Source organism: Alexandromys fortis, unplaced genomic scaffold (assembly GCF_014885135.2).
Source record: "Alexandromys fortis isolate MF-2015 unplaced genomic scaffold, M_Fortis_MF-2015_v1.1 scaffold_221, whole genome shotgun sequence".
Classification (NCBI taxonomy): domain Eukaryota; kingdom Metazoa; phylum Chordata; class Mammalia; order Rodentia; family Cricetidae; genus Alexandromys; species Alexandromys fortis.
The window spans coordinates 498,415-513,315 of NW_026068096.1; the positions used below are offsets into that span (position 1 = coordinate 498,415).

Below are 14,901 nucleotides of genomic sequence, written 5' to 3' on the forward strand. Positions count from 1 at the left end.
AGTGAGGGGGCTGAGGGCGTGGCCAGGGTGGAGCCCCGCCTAGAATCCCCAGCGAGGGGCTGGGGGCGTGGTCTTGGTGGAGCCCCGCCTAGAATCCCCAGTGAGGGGCTGGGGGCGTGGTCGGGGTGGAGCCCCGCCTAGAGTCTCCAGGGTGTCAGCCCCTGCAACGAAAGGAAGTTTGACAGCGGGTGGGTTGCACAAAGGGCACAGCCCCCCCACCCCTTAGTGAGTGCGCACAGACCGGTGTTTTCTGAGCGCCTACGCTGTGATCCCCGGGGTTGGTGCCGTGGGGTGCATTCCTAGGTAGGCGTCTGGGTGCTCAGGGGTTAAGGCCTGTCCTGCCACGTGAGAGTACCTTGCGACAGAGCCACACGCCCTCCCACCTGCGGGCAGCCTCCTGCACTCACCATTGCCCAGTGTCGCCGGCTCCACCCGACACTGGGATGCGCCCTCCGGCGCGTTCGCTGCGCTCTGCCAGGGCACCGCGGTGAGCAAACAGGTCATCCGGCCTGAGCAGCCAGCTTGGGTCTCCTCCCTGCCACCCATGCCAGACGTGCATCCAGGACCCGGCTGCTACCACCCACCCTGCCTCCGCTCAGTCTTCCAGACGGGTAAGTCTCCAGCCAAGCTCACCCGGAGAGCCACATGCATGCAGGTGACCCCGCCTCGGGCTCCCGGGGCCCCCAAGTTGGCTCTGAGTGCTCCTCGGGGGAGCCGGGAGCCGCCATCCTGCGTGGGCATCTGACACAGTTTCCGAGGCTTTGCGCGGCTGCAGTTTCTGCCCTGGCGCGGTGCCCGGGACGCTGCAGCCGAGCCTTCAAAGGGTCATTGTGAGCGCAGGTGCCGGGCAGGGAGGTGGGGACAGCGAGCTGGTCCCTGATCCCCTAGCCCGTGAGGGAAGTCTGGTGGACTAAGTCTGGGTTTTCCTGGAACTCTCCTAAGGGTCACCCCGAATTCCCAAGGCAGAGGGGTGCCACCTGTCCCGGGTTACACACTGTGGGGACGCGGACAGGACGGGGCTGGAATTGTATGCTGAGGGGCATGGCAAATGCCTGACAGGGAACCAAGGGGGCGACAACAGGAATTGGTTGCTTCTGGGTCATTTGCCCCCAAACAAGGAAGGAATGAAGAATTCCTTCAGGAGGGTGTGTCCTGCCACCCGAGGTGACTTTATTCTGGACCAGGAAGGCTCAGGTGGCAGGGTGGGTCTGGCGCTGTAGTTTCAGCTGTCGACCACAGTGTTAGCACAGCCTCAGTTTCTTATTCGGCACCACAGAGAAGGCAGAGACTCACAGTCGCTGAGGCAGGCGGTCCCCATTAGCCACAAAGTGAACTGAGAGGCCCAGAGAGGGTCAGCCACTTCCCTGCGGATGCACATTAGAGTCAGACTGTCCCCAAAGGAGACCTCGGAGCTGACCCCTAAGACACTAGACACTGCCCCAAGCTCGACATCTAGGAAAAGTCTCTGTCCCCTCCGTTCAGGCACTTCCGTGTGGCCCTGAGTCTGGGGAAAGTCCATGCAGAGAATTTGGGCTCCGTCCTTCCTCCTGGGCCTGGCCGGGTGCCAGGGAAGCAGTGTTTGCTCAGGGTAGAACCCAACACCCTTGGGCATGGCCAGGTCAGTGGGACACGCGGCTATGGGGACAGGCTGCCTAAGCAACGACGTGCGTTTATTGAGCGTTTACTGTATGCCGCCAGGTATATCGGGAGCAAGGCTCAAAAATTCAGTTTTATCTCTTCAGTTTTTTGGAGACAGGATCTCAGGTAGCCCAGGCTGGCGTCTGTCTCCTTAAGTAGCCAAGGGTAACCTTGAATTCCTGACCTCCCTCTGCCACCCCTGGCTGCACACACAAGCCCCTGCCCAGAAGTTTATTACTGAAGTGGCTCTCGGAGCTATGAACCGATTGTGAGCTAGAGACACTGCCCGTCAGGCGCTCGCCCATGAGTCCCCCTTATTCCTCAAGGGCCTTGCGTCCAGCTGCACCCCTGAGCTGTGCCCACTATTCAGAATGAGATCTGGCAAACAGCAGGCACTCCATAAATGCACAAATGGCGCGGTGGTACAGACAGTTGCAGACTGAGGGACCCCGTCTCCCCCCAGTTCTACATGGTGAGCTCTGGGCCAGCCTGGTCTACGTGAGACTAGAAACGACAACACCCCCAATCGACAGGGAGCTGAGGAAGCCCGCAGACTGTTTGATAACTTGGGGGGGACAGGGACCCCGTCTAGACCTGCGATGCCCAGTTCCACTCCTGGGCTCCGCGTGCTCCCTGCTGGCCCAACCTGAAATTGCAGCCCCAAGTGCTAGGCTTTCTGAGAAGGGGAAACTGAGGCAAGGAATGAAGCGGCCGGGGTTCTTTCTGCAGTGCCGCTTGCTCCAGGGTTGGTCTCCGGGCTCGCCTACCCCGGCGGCCTCCACGCCCCACCCCCCTATACAGCCAGACCCTGGCCAGAAACGACAGAATCTGCCCTAAGTGACTCAGCTTCGTAAATGTTTCTCTAAACCTTGGAAACAGGTGCAACTATCATTCCCATTTCCAGAAGGGGAAACTGAGGCACAGACCCACAGTCCACCCGCCCATCCTGCCGTGCAGGACGTGGTCTTTGGTTTTAGCTCGGTGAGCTCCACCTTCACCGACCCTGCGGTCGAGGCCTCGGTCCGGACGCGCCCTTTGACCGTGGGCTGTGGGCTGGGCGGCTCCCCCGAACGCGGGGAGGCCGGGGAACCTGACGAGGGTCTCGCTGTAGCCCAGGCTAGCCCGGGCTCACTCTGTCCCGAGGGGGCTGTGCAGTTCCCGGAGCCGCCCGTGGGCGCGCCAAGGGGGCGGGAGATCATCGCTGCCCCCGTCTCCGCAAACTCTTAACCGAGCTTCAGAGCCCCGTGTGACCGGCCCACGGCTGGGACGCAGCAGCCCGGGCCGGTCCGCCCAGCCCCTGCCGCCGACTCAGCGCGGCTGTGTGGAAAGCCGGGACCGGATTACGGGTGTAGGGACCGGAGTGGAGGGGCGGGTCCAATGGGCGTGTCGGGGCGTACCCCCCCAGAGGGCGTGGCCTGGTGGGGCTGAGAGGCGGTGCCTGGCGGGGCTGCGGGGCGTGCTGGGGGCGGGGCGTGATCGGCGGGGGTGGGGCCTAATGGGGGCGTGTCGGGGTCTGGAGGGCTGCGGGGCGGGGCGGGGCCGGGCGGGGCTGGACCTGGAGGGGAGACAGCGGGAGGAAGACAGGTGTGGCTGGAGCGCCGCCCGACCGGTCTGCGACCCTCCTGGCCCCCGGTCGGGGCGGACCTACGGTCTCCAGGCCCCTCCCTCTCCACGGAGAGGCGCTGGTTGTCGGGTTCCAGGCCCCCTGTTTGCACCATGGCAGTGAGATTCCAGGCGAGTAGCTCCGGAGCTCAGGGGTGGGAACGGGAGTGCGACCCAGGCTTTCCAAACCTTGTCTGTCTGCTTAACAGCCGGGGAAACTGAGGCCCAGAAGTGGGGCCTAGCCTGGGGCCGCGTTGGGCGATAAAAGGTGTGATCCCGCCCCCGAGAGCCCCGAGTTCGAATCCCACCGCGACTGTGAGACCCGCTCGCACGTGATAGATAATCGGGCTTTGTTCTGTTCTTGGCCGCTGGCATTTATAGAGCACCGACTGTGTACAGACTTTCAGGAGCCTGGAGGGCAGGGTGATTGTAGCCGGTCTGGCGACCCTGGGGGACTTTGCTCTTCAGGCACGGAGTCCTTCACTCCCCAGGAGGATAAACTGAGGCAGCAGCTGCTGGGTCACCTCACTGCAAGCTTTGTGTCCGCCTGGGAGGAATGACCTCCCCCCCGGCCCCGCCCCACGGACCTGTTCCTAGCCCTGCCCCTCCCCCTGCCACCTGGCCGGCAGGGAGGGACGGCAGGGAGCCAGCGTCCCCCGGCCGCCGAGCGCGCCTGCAGGTGGCAGGGGCGGGGCCGAGGGGCTGGGAGCGAGCGGGTTTAAACCGCCCTCCTCTGGTTTTCAAGCACTCCTTCCTAGACCCCCAGCCCGGCCTGCCGCCCTCGTCCAGAGTCGGGGCATCCCCAAAGGAAACGGGAAACGGGATTAGATTGTGACACCCCAGACTCCAAAGGGAGGGTGTCAGATGAGCGTGTGGGAAGCAAAGGAAGAGACCGTGGCCATGGGGCTCTGAAGGCTGAATAGGAGTTTGAGGAGGGCTGTAGCTGCTAGCAGGTCGCCTGGGCTTCCTGATGGCTGGGTCCGGAACTCACCCCTAAGCGAAAGGGCGAGAGCCTGCTGGGGACTGCGGAGAAATCCGTAGGAGCGCCAGGGACTGGCAGCCAGGCTCGGGCTAATCCTTGGGGAGCCCCGGAGGGTTTTAGACAAAGCCTGGCTACCCTCAGGGGACCGGTCCACACCAGCGGGGACAGGCTCGGCAGGTCCGGACAGGCCTGGCCACCTGCCTCCCCTCCCCCAGCAGTCCAGGCACCCTCAGGAGCCTTATCTTAAAGGAAAGCAAGAAATAAAAATTCCACAGCCGGGGACCTTTCCCAGCGCCTGAAGAAAGTCAGCCAGGGTTTGTGGTGTCTGTGGCACCCAGGAGCTAAGGCAGGAGGATGGCCATGAGTTTGGAGCTACCTAGGCGACGGAGCAAGAGTCCCATGCCCGCCCCGTCCCCCAAAAGCAAACTAAAGCCCAGGGATCAGAACTGGGGAGATGGGGGGTGTCACACAGCTCAGCAGGGGGTCACACAGCTCAGCAGAGGGAGGTCACAGCTCAGCAGAGAGGGGTTGTGGGTGGGGCAGGTTGGGCTGTGTGACATTAAGACGCCGTCCTGAGGGTTTTAGCTCGGGGGGGGGGGGGGGGGGGGAGCGTACCCAGGGCCACCTCGCCCAGAAGCCCCGAGGCAGATCTGGAGGAGGGGCCCAGCCTGTGAGCTGGATGGAGGCTGGTGTTTGGGGGCAGGCAGGACGCCCTTGTGGCTGCCGCCGAGGAAGGAAGTCTTCTCAGGCCCCATGAGCCTGTCCCTGTCCCCGTAGGTGGCAGACATGGAGGAACTGACCATCTGGGAACAGCACACGGCCACTCTGTACAAGGTGAGAGCTGTGGCCTGCCCCTGACGGAGGGGGAGCCCCCGGGCCCGGGAAGTAACGCCCTGTCGCCTGTGTCCCTCAGGACCCCCGCCGCGGCTTCGGCATCGCCATCTCTGGAGGCCACGACCCCGACAGCAGATCCGTGGTCGTGTCCGACGTTGTGCCCGGAGGCCCGGCCGTGGGCAGGCTCCAGTGAGACTCGAAACGCGATGGGGGCGGTGGGGGGCAGCATTAGGGCCAGAAACACCCCCCACCCCACCCCCGCACCTGCAGCTATCCCTAACACTTCCCGGTCCCAGAGGCAGGGCAGAGCCCCAGGGCAGGATGGCAGGGAACTGGAACAGAAAGACTGCTAACAGGGTTCCTGGAATCCCGTGGACAGAGCCATGGGTGATGGAGGAAGGGAGGAAAAGACACACAGAATACACCGGAGGGCAGGACGGAAAAAGCAAAACATCTACTTAGAACCAGTCTGGGTACACCAAAGAATGGCCACGGGATGGGTGCAGCCCTGAGCTTCCTCACTTGGGCCACTCCCTCAGGACCGGGGATCACATCGTCATGGTGAATGGGGTCTCCGTGGAGAACGTCACGTCTGCCTTCGCCATCCAGATTCTGAAAACCTGCAACAAAACGGCCAACATTGTGAGTGGGCATAGGTTGGGGAAACTGAGTCCACACTCAATAAGCCAGGAGGTCCTGTGATACTGACAGGAGCATATATAATTCCGTTAGCATGTTTTTCTGGGGGTGCTGGGAATGGAACACAGGATAGGGCACATTGAGTCTGTGCTCCGCCCTGACCACGCCCCCAGCCCCTCACTAGGGATTCTAGGCGGGGCTCCACCCTGACCATGCCCAAGCCCCTCGCTGGAAGAATCTAGGCAGGCACAGCTCTCTTTTTTTATTTTTCTCAGTCTCTTTTCCGAAATATTTCCTTCTTTTTTTTTAAACTTATTTATTTTACATATGTGGATGTTTGTCTGCCTGGATATCTCTCTGCCCACTGAAAAAGTACACACCATGAGACCACAGTCACAGACAGTTGTGAGCTGCCTTGTGGGTGCTGGGAACTGAACTCGGGTTCTATGAAAAAGCAGCCAGTGAGCTAACGGCTGAGCCCCCTCTCCAGTCCCTAATTTTAAGTCTTGATCCCCCTGCCTCGGTCCTTTGTATAGTCAGAGTGGCCATCCTGGACTGATGGGCGAAGGACCTCCTCCTGCGTAGCTGGTGTGCTGGGGAAAGAGCCCACAGTTGTGCTCATATCGGGACCCCCTCCCCCACAGAGCCACACACGGGCCCAGTCAGATGACAACTTTGGTGCTGAGCCCAGAGAGGGGCTGGATTCCCTAGGGTCCGATCTTCCTTCCTCTTCTGACGTCTCTCTTCCCTCCCACAGACAGTGAAGCGTCCTCGCAGGGTGCAGTTACCTGTCACCAAGGCCAGCACATCACCGGGCCACCAGCTCTCAGACCGGGAGGAAGTTGACCATGGCCTGGGCTATGAGGGCGACTCCTCCAGCGGCTCTGGCCGATCTTGGGGTGAGCGTTCTCGCCGGACCAAGGCAGGACGCTGTAGCCGCGTGGGTAGTCACCGGCACCAGAGCTCGGGTGGTAGATCTGAGCCCAACGGACTGGACCTGGTATCTGGCTACAAGCGCTTGCCGAAGCAGGATGTGCTCATGAGGCCTCACAAGTCCGTGCTGGTGAAGAGAAGAAACAGCGAGGGTGAGGGGACTGGATTGGATCCCAAAACAGAAAAAAAAAAATCCTCAGGCGCAGGGAACATGGTGGATGTCCCCCTACCCTCCCTCCACCTAGAATCCTCCAGTCAGGGGGTGTGGCCAGGGTGGACCCCGCCCACTTTAGAGGCTAAAGCAGGAAATTTTATTTTCTTTTTTTGTTTTTTTTTCTTTTTTTAAATATTTATTTATTAACTATGTATACAATGTTCTGTCTGTGTGTATGCCTGCAGGCCAGAAGAGGACACCAGACCCCATTACAGATGGTTGTGAGCCACCATGTGGTTGCTGGGAATTGAACTCAGGACCTTTGGAAGAGCAGGCAATGCTCTTAACCTCTGAGCCATCTCTCCAGCCCCTATTTTTTTGTTTTTTGAGACAGGGTTTCTCTGTAGCTTTGGAACCCGTCCTGGAACCAGCTCTTGTAGACCAGGCTGGCCTCAAACTCAGAAAGATCCGCCTGCCTCTGCCTCCCGAGTGACGGGATTAAAGGCGTGCGCCACCACTGCCCGGCCAGGAAATTTTTTTTTAAGACTTATGTATTTATTATTATGTGTGCAGTGTTCTGCCTGCATGTGTCGCTGCAGCCAAAAGAGGGCATCAGATGGTTATGAGCTGCCGTGTGGGTGCTGTGAATTGAACCCAGATCCTCTGCAAGAGCAGTGCTCTTAACCTCTGAGCCACCTCTCCAGCCCCTAAAACAGGAGGATTATATGTTACTTCAAAGTCAGGTTAAGATCTTGGTCTCCTGGCTAAAGAGTTCCCTCTTCTCCCTTCCAGAGTTCGGAGTGAAGCTGGGTAGCCAGATCTTCATAAAACACATCACAGATTCTGGCCTCGCTGCCCGGAACCGCGGGCTGCAGGAAGGAGACCTTATCTTGCAGGTGAGACCAGGATTATGCTTGAGGTGGGGAAACTGAGGCCAAGGAGGGCAGTGCCGTGCTCCCAGCACCAGGAATTATTTCCAATCCTCCTGTTGTCTGTTTCGGGATCCCCTCACCAAGCCAAACGTTTCCAGTCCCCCCTCAATCCCATGCTGCGTCTCGACAATCGGGTTGTTTGTTTCTACCGACCCCTCTCAGATCAATGGGGTGTCCAGTGCGAATCTGTCCCTGAGCGATACACGGCAACTCATCGAGAAGTCAGAGGGGGAGCTGACGCTGCTGGTGCTGAGGGATAGTGGGCAGTTCCTAGTGAACATCCCTCCCGCAGTGAGTGACAGCGACAGCTCCCTTATGGAAGGTGAGGAGGGCAACTCCAAGCTTGGCTCCCGGAGACTCAGAGAGGGATGAGAACTGACCTCAAGCTCGCAAGTCCACAGCGGCACAGCTGGCTCTTCAGGGCCTGCGTGATCCCCAGTGTGACATGAATGCCAAGACCAGGTGCGACCCTGGCTGACCCGCTGCCCCTCCTCTACAGACATCTCAGACCTGACCTCGGAACTGTCCCAGGCGCCCCCATCCCACATCCCTCCACCACCTCTGCAGAGTCAGCGGAGCCCCGAGGCCAGCCCGCCAAGCTCTCCGATGTGAGTGCAGGGTGGTGGCTGTGAGAGGCCAGACCCTTGCTCTGCCTAGTTGCAGGGGTGACCCTACGTCTAGGGGGGCCCATGCAGATGCACCCCGACTTACTGTAGGGCTCTCGTTTCACCCAGGGAGAGCCCGCAGCCCCGGAGGCGGGAACGGTCAGTGGATTCAAGAGCCATTGCTGAGCCAGGTGAGCACTCATGACTGCACTCTTCCTCACCTGCAGCAGTCATGCTAAAAGCCAGGCAGGGAGGGGAGATGAGGGGCTGGGGGCGTGGTCAGGGGATCCCCCACCTAGAATCCCCCCCGTGAGGAGCTGCGGGGCATGGTCAGGGTGGAACCCTGCCTAGAATCCCCAGTGAGGGGATGGGGGCGTGGTCAGGGTGGAACCCCGCCTAGAATCTCTCAGTGATGGGCTGTGGGCGTGGTAAGGGTGGAGCCCCGCCTAGAATCCCCAGTGAGGGGATGGGGGCGTAGTCAGGGTGGAACCCCGCCTAGAATCCTCCAGTGAGGTGCTGGGGGAGGGGAGTGGAGCCCCATCTCGGTTGGGGTTGGCTCTTTGTTCTGTGCAGTATTTGTATTCTCTGAACGAATGAAGGCTGCCCGTTTCTCGTAGAGTATCCTGGAGAAAGCCGCTATGACATTTACCGGGTCCCCAGCCAGCAGAGCCTGTCAGATCGTGGGTGAGTATATCAGATGAGCATGTGATTCCAGAGGTCCCACATCCTGCATCTGTCCTCCCAGCCCATGTAACCCTAACTCCCCGCTTGTGGAATGTCAGCACCCACTGCCATCATGGCCTGATCACCCTCCTCTCTGGTAGCTACAGCCCCGACACGCGTGTCGTGCGCTTCCCCAAGGGTGCGAGCATCGGCCTGCGGCTGGCTGGTGGCAACGACGTGGGCATCTTCGTGTCTGGGGTGCAGGAAGGCAGCCCAGCCGACGGTCAGGGCATTCAGGAAGGGGACGAGATCTTACAGGTGACACGGGGACAGCAGGCCCCGGGAATGTGGCCCTAGGTCCTCCTGGTAGCCTAGGCTGGCCTGCAACTTACTATCCCTGAATCGTTGGGATCATACGCCTGTGCCCCATACCTGACTTTTTCCATGGGTGGCAGGGATTCGAATTCAGGTTTTCAAGCAATTCCCCTCTGAGCTCTCTCACTAACTCTGAGAGTTTTTACATGGTGGTGGGATGGGGCTGGACCCCTCAACACTGCCTGAGTGACTTGGTTGTGTGTACTAAGCCTGGCTCCTCCCTGGGTCTGTATGACACTCAGCCGTGGGTGAGATCCAGTCACAGAGACACTGGGGAGGCAGTGGCTCAGGTGCCAGCCCCACCCCATCACCCGTATCCCTTTTTCCGGGCAGGTGAACGGCATGCCATTCCAGAACCTGACCCGGGAGGAAGCTGTGAACTTCCTGTTGGAGCTGCCGCCAGGGGAGGACATGGAGCTTGTGACGCAGAGCAAGCAGGACAGTGAGTGTCCCTGAGGTGTCCCCAGAGGCACCCGGACCCCACATGAAAATCCAGACACTAGCCAGGTGGTGGTGGCACACCACCCAACACTTAAGAGGCATGAGCAGGCCGAACTCTTGAGTTAGAGGCTAGCCTGGTCTACAGTGTGAGTTCCAGGACAGCCAGGGCTACAGTGAAACCCTGTCTCAAAAAAAAAAAAGAGCCAGACTCTAAGCCCTGGACCACCGACCACCTATAGGGATGTGGAGACAGGAGTGTCCCCAGGGTCACGGCAAGCCTGGCAAAGCTGGTGAGTCCAATGTCAACCTCTGGCCACCACCCACCACCATGATGGTGCGCACCTCTGATCCCAGCACTCAGGAGGCAGAGGCAGGCGAGTGAAGTCCAGCCTGGTCGACAGAGAGAGTTCCAGGACAGCCAGGGCTACACAGAGAAACCCAAGGGGGCTGGAGAGATGGCTTAGTGGTCAACGGCACCGGCTGCTTTTCTTAGAGGTCCTGAGTTCAGTTCCCGCCCAGAACCCACAGCGATCTGTAATGAGATCTGGGGTGCAGGCAGAACACTGCATACATAAGAAATACATGAATCTTAAAAAAAAGCCGGGTGGTGGTGGCACATGCCTTTAATCCCAGCACTTGGGAGGCAGAGGCAGGCAGATCTCTGGGAGTTCGAGGCCAGCCTGGTCTACAAGAGCTAGTTCCAGGACAGGCTCCAAAGCTACAGAGAAACCCTGTCTCGAAAAACCAAAAATAAACAAATAAATAAATTAAATTAAATAAAACAAAGACCCAAAGCTCCAGGCCACGCAGGGACAGCGCACTGTTGTCTGCCCAAGCGAGGTCCCCAGGGAGGGATGGGCCCCTGAGGAGCTCGCGAAAACACCCTCCCCTACCTTTGTCCTCAGTCTTCAGGAAGATGGTCCAGTCCCGCGTGGGTGACTCCTTCTACATCCGCACGCACTTCGAGCTGGAGCCGAGCCCACCATACGGCCTGGGCTTCACTCGTGGTGACGTCTTCCACGTGGTGGACACTTTGTACCGTGGCTCAGGGTCTGGCTACAGTGGTCGTGGGGGCCTCTGGCTGGCCGCCCGCATGGGCAGAGACCTCCGAGAGCAAGAACGCGGCGTCATCCCCAATCAGAGCAGGTGGGAGGAGCTCCCCAGGCTCCCGCCTCAGTTTCCCCATTGCCTAGGGCTCCCTGGGGTGAGTCACAATGGTGTGGGTGGGGGAGTGTGCTGCTGCCACTGTATACTGAGCACAGATATGGCCTTATTTATCCATTGATTTTTGAGGCAGAGTTCCTTCCCAGTATCCAACCCCTCCCAGGTACCAGCATCCAGAGGCCCCATATCCTTTAGCTTGTGGCCCCATCCTCTCTTCAGAGTCAGCAGCGCAGCCTTTCCCGCCTTCCTCTAAGGACCCACCCCGGACATCCCCAGTTCAGGGTCCTCAGCCTGACTCAGTCCTGCCTCTCTAGGCCGTGTTCTGCCCCTCATGTCCCCTGTGTTTCCCAGGGCGGAGCAGCTGGCCAGCTTGGAGGCTGCGCAACGGGCAGCGGGCGTTGGCCCAGGCGCCCCCTTGGCGTCCAACCCACGGGCCGAGTTCTGGCGGCTCCGGGGTCTCCGCCGAGGGACCAAGAAGACGACGCAGCGGAGCCGCGAGGACCTGTCAGTGCTGACCAAGCAGGGACACTACCCGCCCTACGAACGGGTGGTGCTGCGAGAAGGTGAGTGGTCGTGGGAGGGACCCTCCTCCCCAGGTCACAGGGCCTCGAGGCCATTGTCTGCCTTCCCCTCGGTTCTGCTGGGTAGCACAAACCGTGCACCCCCCCTCTGGAAGCTGAGGCAGAGGGATTTCTGTGAGTTCGAGACCAGACTGATCTACAGAGTGAGTTCCAGGACAGCCAGGGCTACGCAGAAAGACCTTGTGTCTAAATAAATTACTAAAAATCTTAATAAAAAAAAAAACTCAGGCATGTTTGACTCTCTCGGCCCAACTGTGCTCAGTTGGCTGCGCAGCGGGAGAGGCAGGCAGATAAGTGGTATCTCAATAAAACTTTATTTATAAAATCAAACCAAGGGCCAGACACAGTGTGACTGTAGTTACTTGCCAGTCTGTTCCACATCTAGTAGTCCCAAATAGGATCAGAAACAAAACGAACTTCCTTTGTTTGCCTGCCTTGAACTTGCAGCAATCCTCCTGCCTCAGCTTCCCAGGCTTCTGGCTTGAGCACCCTGACCCTGAACATGACCTCACTACTTTCTCCACTTCCCAGCCAGCTTTAAGCGCCCGGTGGTGATCCTGGGACCGGTGGCCGACATCGCCATGAAGAGGTTGACGGCAGAGATGCCTGACCAGTTCGAAATTGCGGGTAAGACATGGCATGAGGGCGGCCATGAAGGGGGTGTTCTCTCCCCCCATTCTTGCCAGGGCCAGACAGCATCAATCGATGCCAGCTCCCCCCCCCCACCTTCCCACCCCCGTGCCCAGGCCAGACAGCATCGATCTCACGCCAAGCACTGCACTCAATGCCAGGGCCAGACATTGTCAGTCGATCAGTCTGTTAGCCTCTGGGAACCGAGGCAAATACCACCTTCTCATTTGCTGAAGAGTTGTTCAGTTTTTTTTTTTTAAATTCTGTTTCACTTTTAACTATGAGCACGTCAGTACATCATCCCACCTATGATCTCTGCTGCTTCAAGGCTGAGGCAGGAGGATAGCAGTTTTCAGGACAGCCTGGGCAACTTAATGAAACTCTGTATTCAAATCATGTCTCCATCCCAGCATAAACTGGGCCTGTCATCAGGAGTCCAGGGTCAGCACTGACTACATAACTAGAGGCCAGCTTGGGCTACATCAACTCCATCTTTTAAAATATTAAAAGGGGAAACCGAGGCCCGTGGATGTGGCTCAGGAGTGAGCGTTTAGCAGGTGGGGTGGCTCTAGGGGGCCGGGAGTCTTAGAGGGCTCCTCACACAGGGAACCAGATAGGACAGATTTCAGGCTGCTCAGAGAGGAGGCCCCTGGAGGAGTCTGGGTGGCAAAGTTCAAAGGGCAAAGTCACCTGCAACCCCATTAGTCATCAGGAAATACAATCGCTGGGGTTGATGTGCGGAAGGACGGAAAGTCGGGCCCCAGACAAGCACGTGGTGGACTATTACTCAGCCAGGAAAAAGAAAGGAAGCCCCATGGGCGGTGGGGTGAGGTCCTCCTTCCCGGAGCCACAGGAAGTGGGAGGGTGGGAAAGGGGCTGGGGTTGGTGTGCACACCGCGGTGGGGGACACAGTGGATGACATCAGCCGGGTCCCCTGCCTCCTCAGAAAGCGTGTCCCGGACTGACAACCCATCCAAGATCATCAAACTGGACACGGTGCGGGTGATCGCCGAGAGGGTAAGCCCGGGCGCGGAGGGATCCCCCTCTGGGGCAGCGGTGCGCTGCGGGCTCCTGCGGGACGCGGGTCTCAGGTCCACACCCCTGAATCCGCTCTCTGGAGGCTGAGGACCCGAGTTCGAATTCCTGGAGCTTGTGAATCCGGGTTCCCAGCCACAGCGGACCCCTCACCTGTCCCTTACTCCGCCCGTGACCTAGGACAGGCATGCGCTCCTGGACGTCACCCCTTCAGCCATCGAGCGCCTCAACTACGTGCAGTACTACCCCATCGTGATCTTCTGCGTCCCCGAAAGCCGCCCGGCCCTGAAGGCTCTGCGGGAGTGGCTGGCCCCGGCCTCCCGCCGCAGCAGCCGCCGCCTATACGCGCAGGCGCAGAAGCTCCAGAAACACAACGGGCACCTCTTCACAGGTGCAGGGGGGGTGGGGAAGACAGTGCGCGGGGGGGGGGGGGGCAGAGGAGGCGCCCGAGTGACGTCTGCCCTTGTCTTCACAGCCACCGTCCCCCTGCACGGTACCGATGACTCCTGGTACCAGGAGATCAAGGCCGTGGTGCAGCAGCAGCAGACGCGGCCTATCTGGACTGCGGAAGACCAGGTGCGGGGTGCGGAGAAAGGAGGGCATAGCCTGGGCGAATCCCATAAGTAACCAGGTTGTGGCTTCCTAGTACGCAGTAGCCAAGATTTTGCTTGAGCAAGCTCCTGCCCTTAGGGCTGGACTTTGGATCCGGGACTTTGTACGATGCATAGAAGTTGTCCAGAGCTGAACCCCAGTAAAGGCACCGATCAGATGTCGTGGCCGGGCATGGGGTAGTGAAGGCTGGCATTCGGGGTCACTGCATCCTGTTCCCCACAGCTGGACGGCTCATCCGAGGACCTTGATCTGCCGGGCCGCGGCCTGGATACCAGCTCCGGGGACCTCAGCTGTGACAGTCGGGCCAACAGCGACTACGAGGACACGGACGGCGCCTACACAGACGGCGAGGGCAGCGGGCCCCAGGACACGGATGAGGAGCCCCCGGTCCCCGCTCTGGCCCGGTCTTCGGAGCCTGCATGGGTGGAAGACCACGAGGGGCGGAGGGGTCACGGGGGGATCACTGCCAAGTTTGAGACGCAGGTGGGCACAGCCCCGCGCGGTGGGGGAGTGGGACCCCCCCCTTGCGCCTGGTCACCCTCCAACCCCCTCTGCGCATGTCAGCAAGTCATGGCCTTTCTCTTCCCTCTAGGCTGGCAGTCGCCATCCCCAGGGCCAGTGGCGCGAGGACAGCATGCGGTAAGTGCCCTTGAGGGACGCAGGGCCACTCCGCACCCCACCCAGTCAGGACTTGAGGACAGAGTCCTCAGGGATAAAGAAGGGATAAGGAAGGGCATTGGGACTGTGGCTTCTCAGGATGTGTAGGAGTTTGCTTGCAAATCCCAGCCCACAGTTAAATATAGGGCCCTGCCTGGTGGGGTCGGTGGGACAAGGTCACGTTGTGCATCCCCACCTCCTCCTCACCCCCTCCCCACCATCCTCCCCACCGCGCACCCCACCGCCGCCCTGCACCCACTTCTGCCCCCAGGACCTACGAGCGCGAAGCTCTAAGGAGGAAGTTCACAAGAGCCCGGGATGTTGAGTCCTCCGATGATGACGCCTATGACTGGGGCCCAGCCACCGACCTGTGACCTGTGACCTGAGAGGTCACAAGCCCTGCCTCCTGCTCCCTGGAGCCTCA

At 59.8% G+C, this 14,901-nt stretch overlaps 1 protein-coding gene across 3 annotated transcripts; it reads left to right on the forward strand.

Moving 5' to 3' along the window:
* The first annotated feature begins 231 nt into the window (after positions 1 to 231).
* Positions 232 to 14,901, forward strand: Tjp3 (tight junction protein 3). Of its 3 annotated transcripts, none has more exons than XM_050123376.1 (21): positions 232 to 611; positions 5,000 to 5,056; positions 5,136 to 5,245; positions 5,596 to 5,698; positions 6,453 to 6,780; positions 7,575 to 7,678; positions 7,877 to 8,036; positions 8,214 to 8,322; positions 8,449 to 8,510; positions 8,937 to 9,003; positions 9,144 to 9,300; positions 9,691 to 9,799; positions 10,704 to 10,944; positions 11,314 to 11,525; positions 12,075 to 12,170; positions 13,120 to 13,190; positions 13,389 to 13,599; positions 13,684 to 13,784; positions 14,043 to 14,303; positions 14,413 to 14,459; positions 14,749 to 14,901. In XM_050123376.1, the coding sequence occupies exons 2-21, from the start codon at positions 5,009 to 5,011 to the stop codon at positions 14,849 to 14,851; spliced, it is 2,700 nt and encodes an 899-aa protein (XP_049979333.1). In that variant the 5' UTR covers positions 232 to 611; positions 5,000 to 5,008; the 3' UTR covers positions 14,852 to 14,901. The 3 variants fall into 3 exon arrangements, with proteins under 3 accessions (XP_049979333.1, XP_049979332.1, XP_049979334.1); XM_050123375.1 differs by lacking the exon at positions 232 to 611 and adding an exon at positions 3,210 to 3,372; XM_050123377.1 differs by lacking the exon at positions 232 to 611 and adding an exon at positions 3,210 to 3,372 and having other exon boundaries at positions 6,453 to 6,594.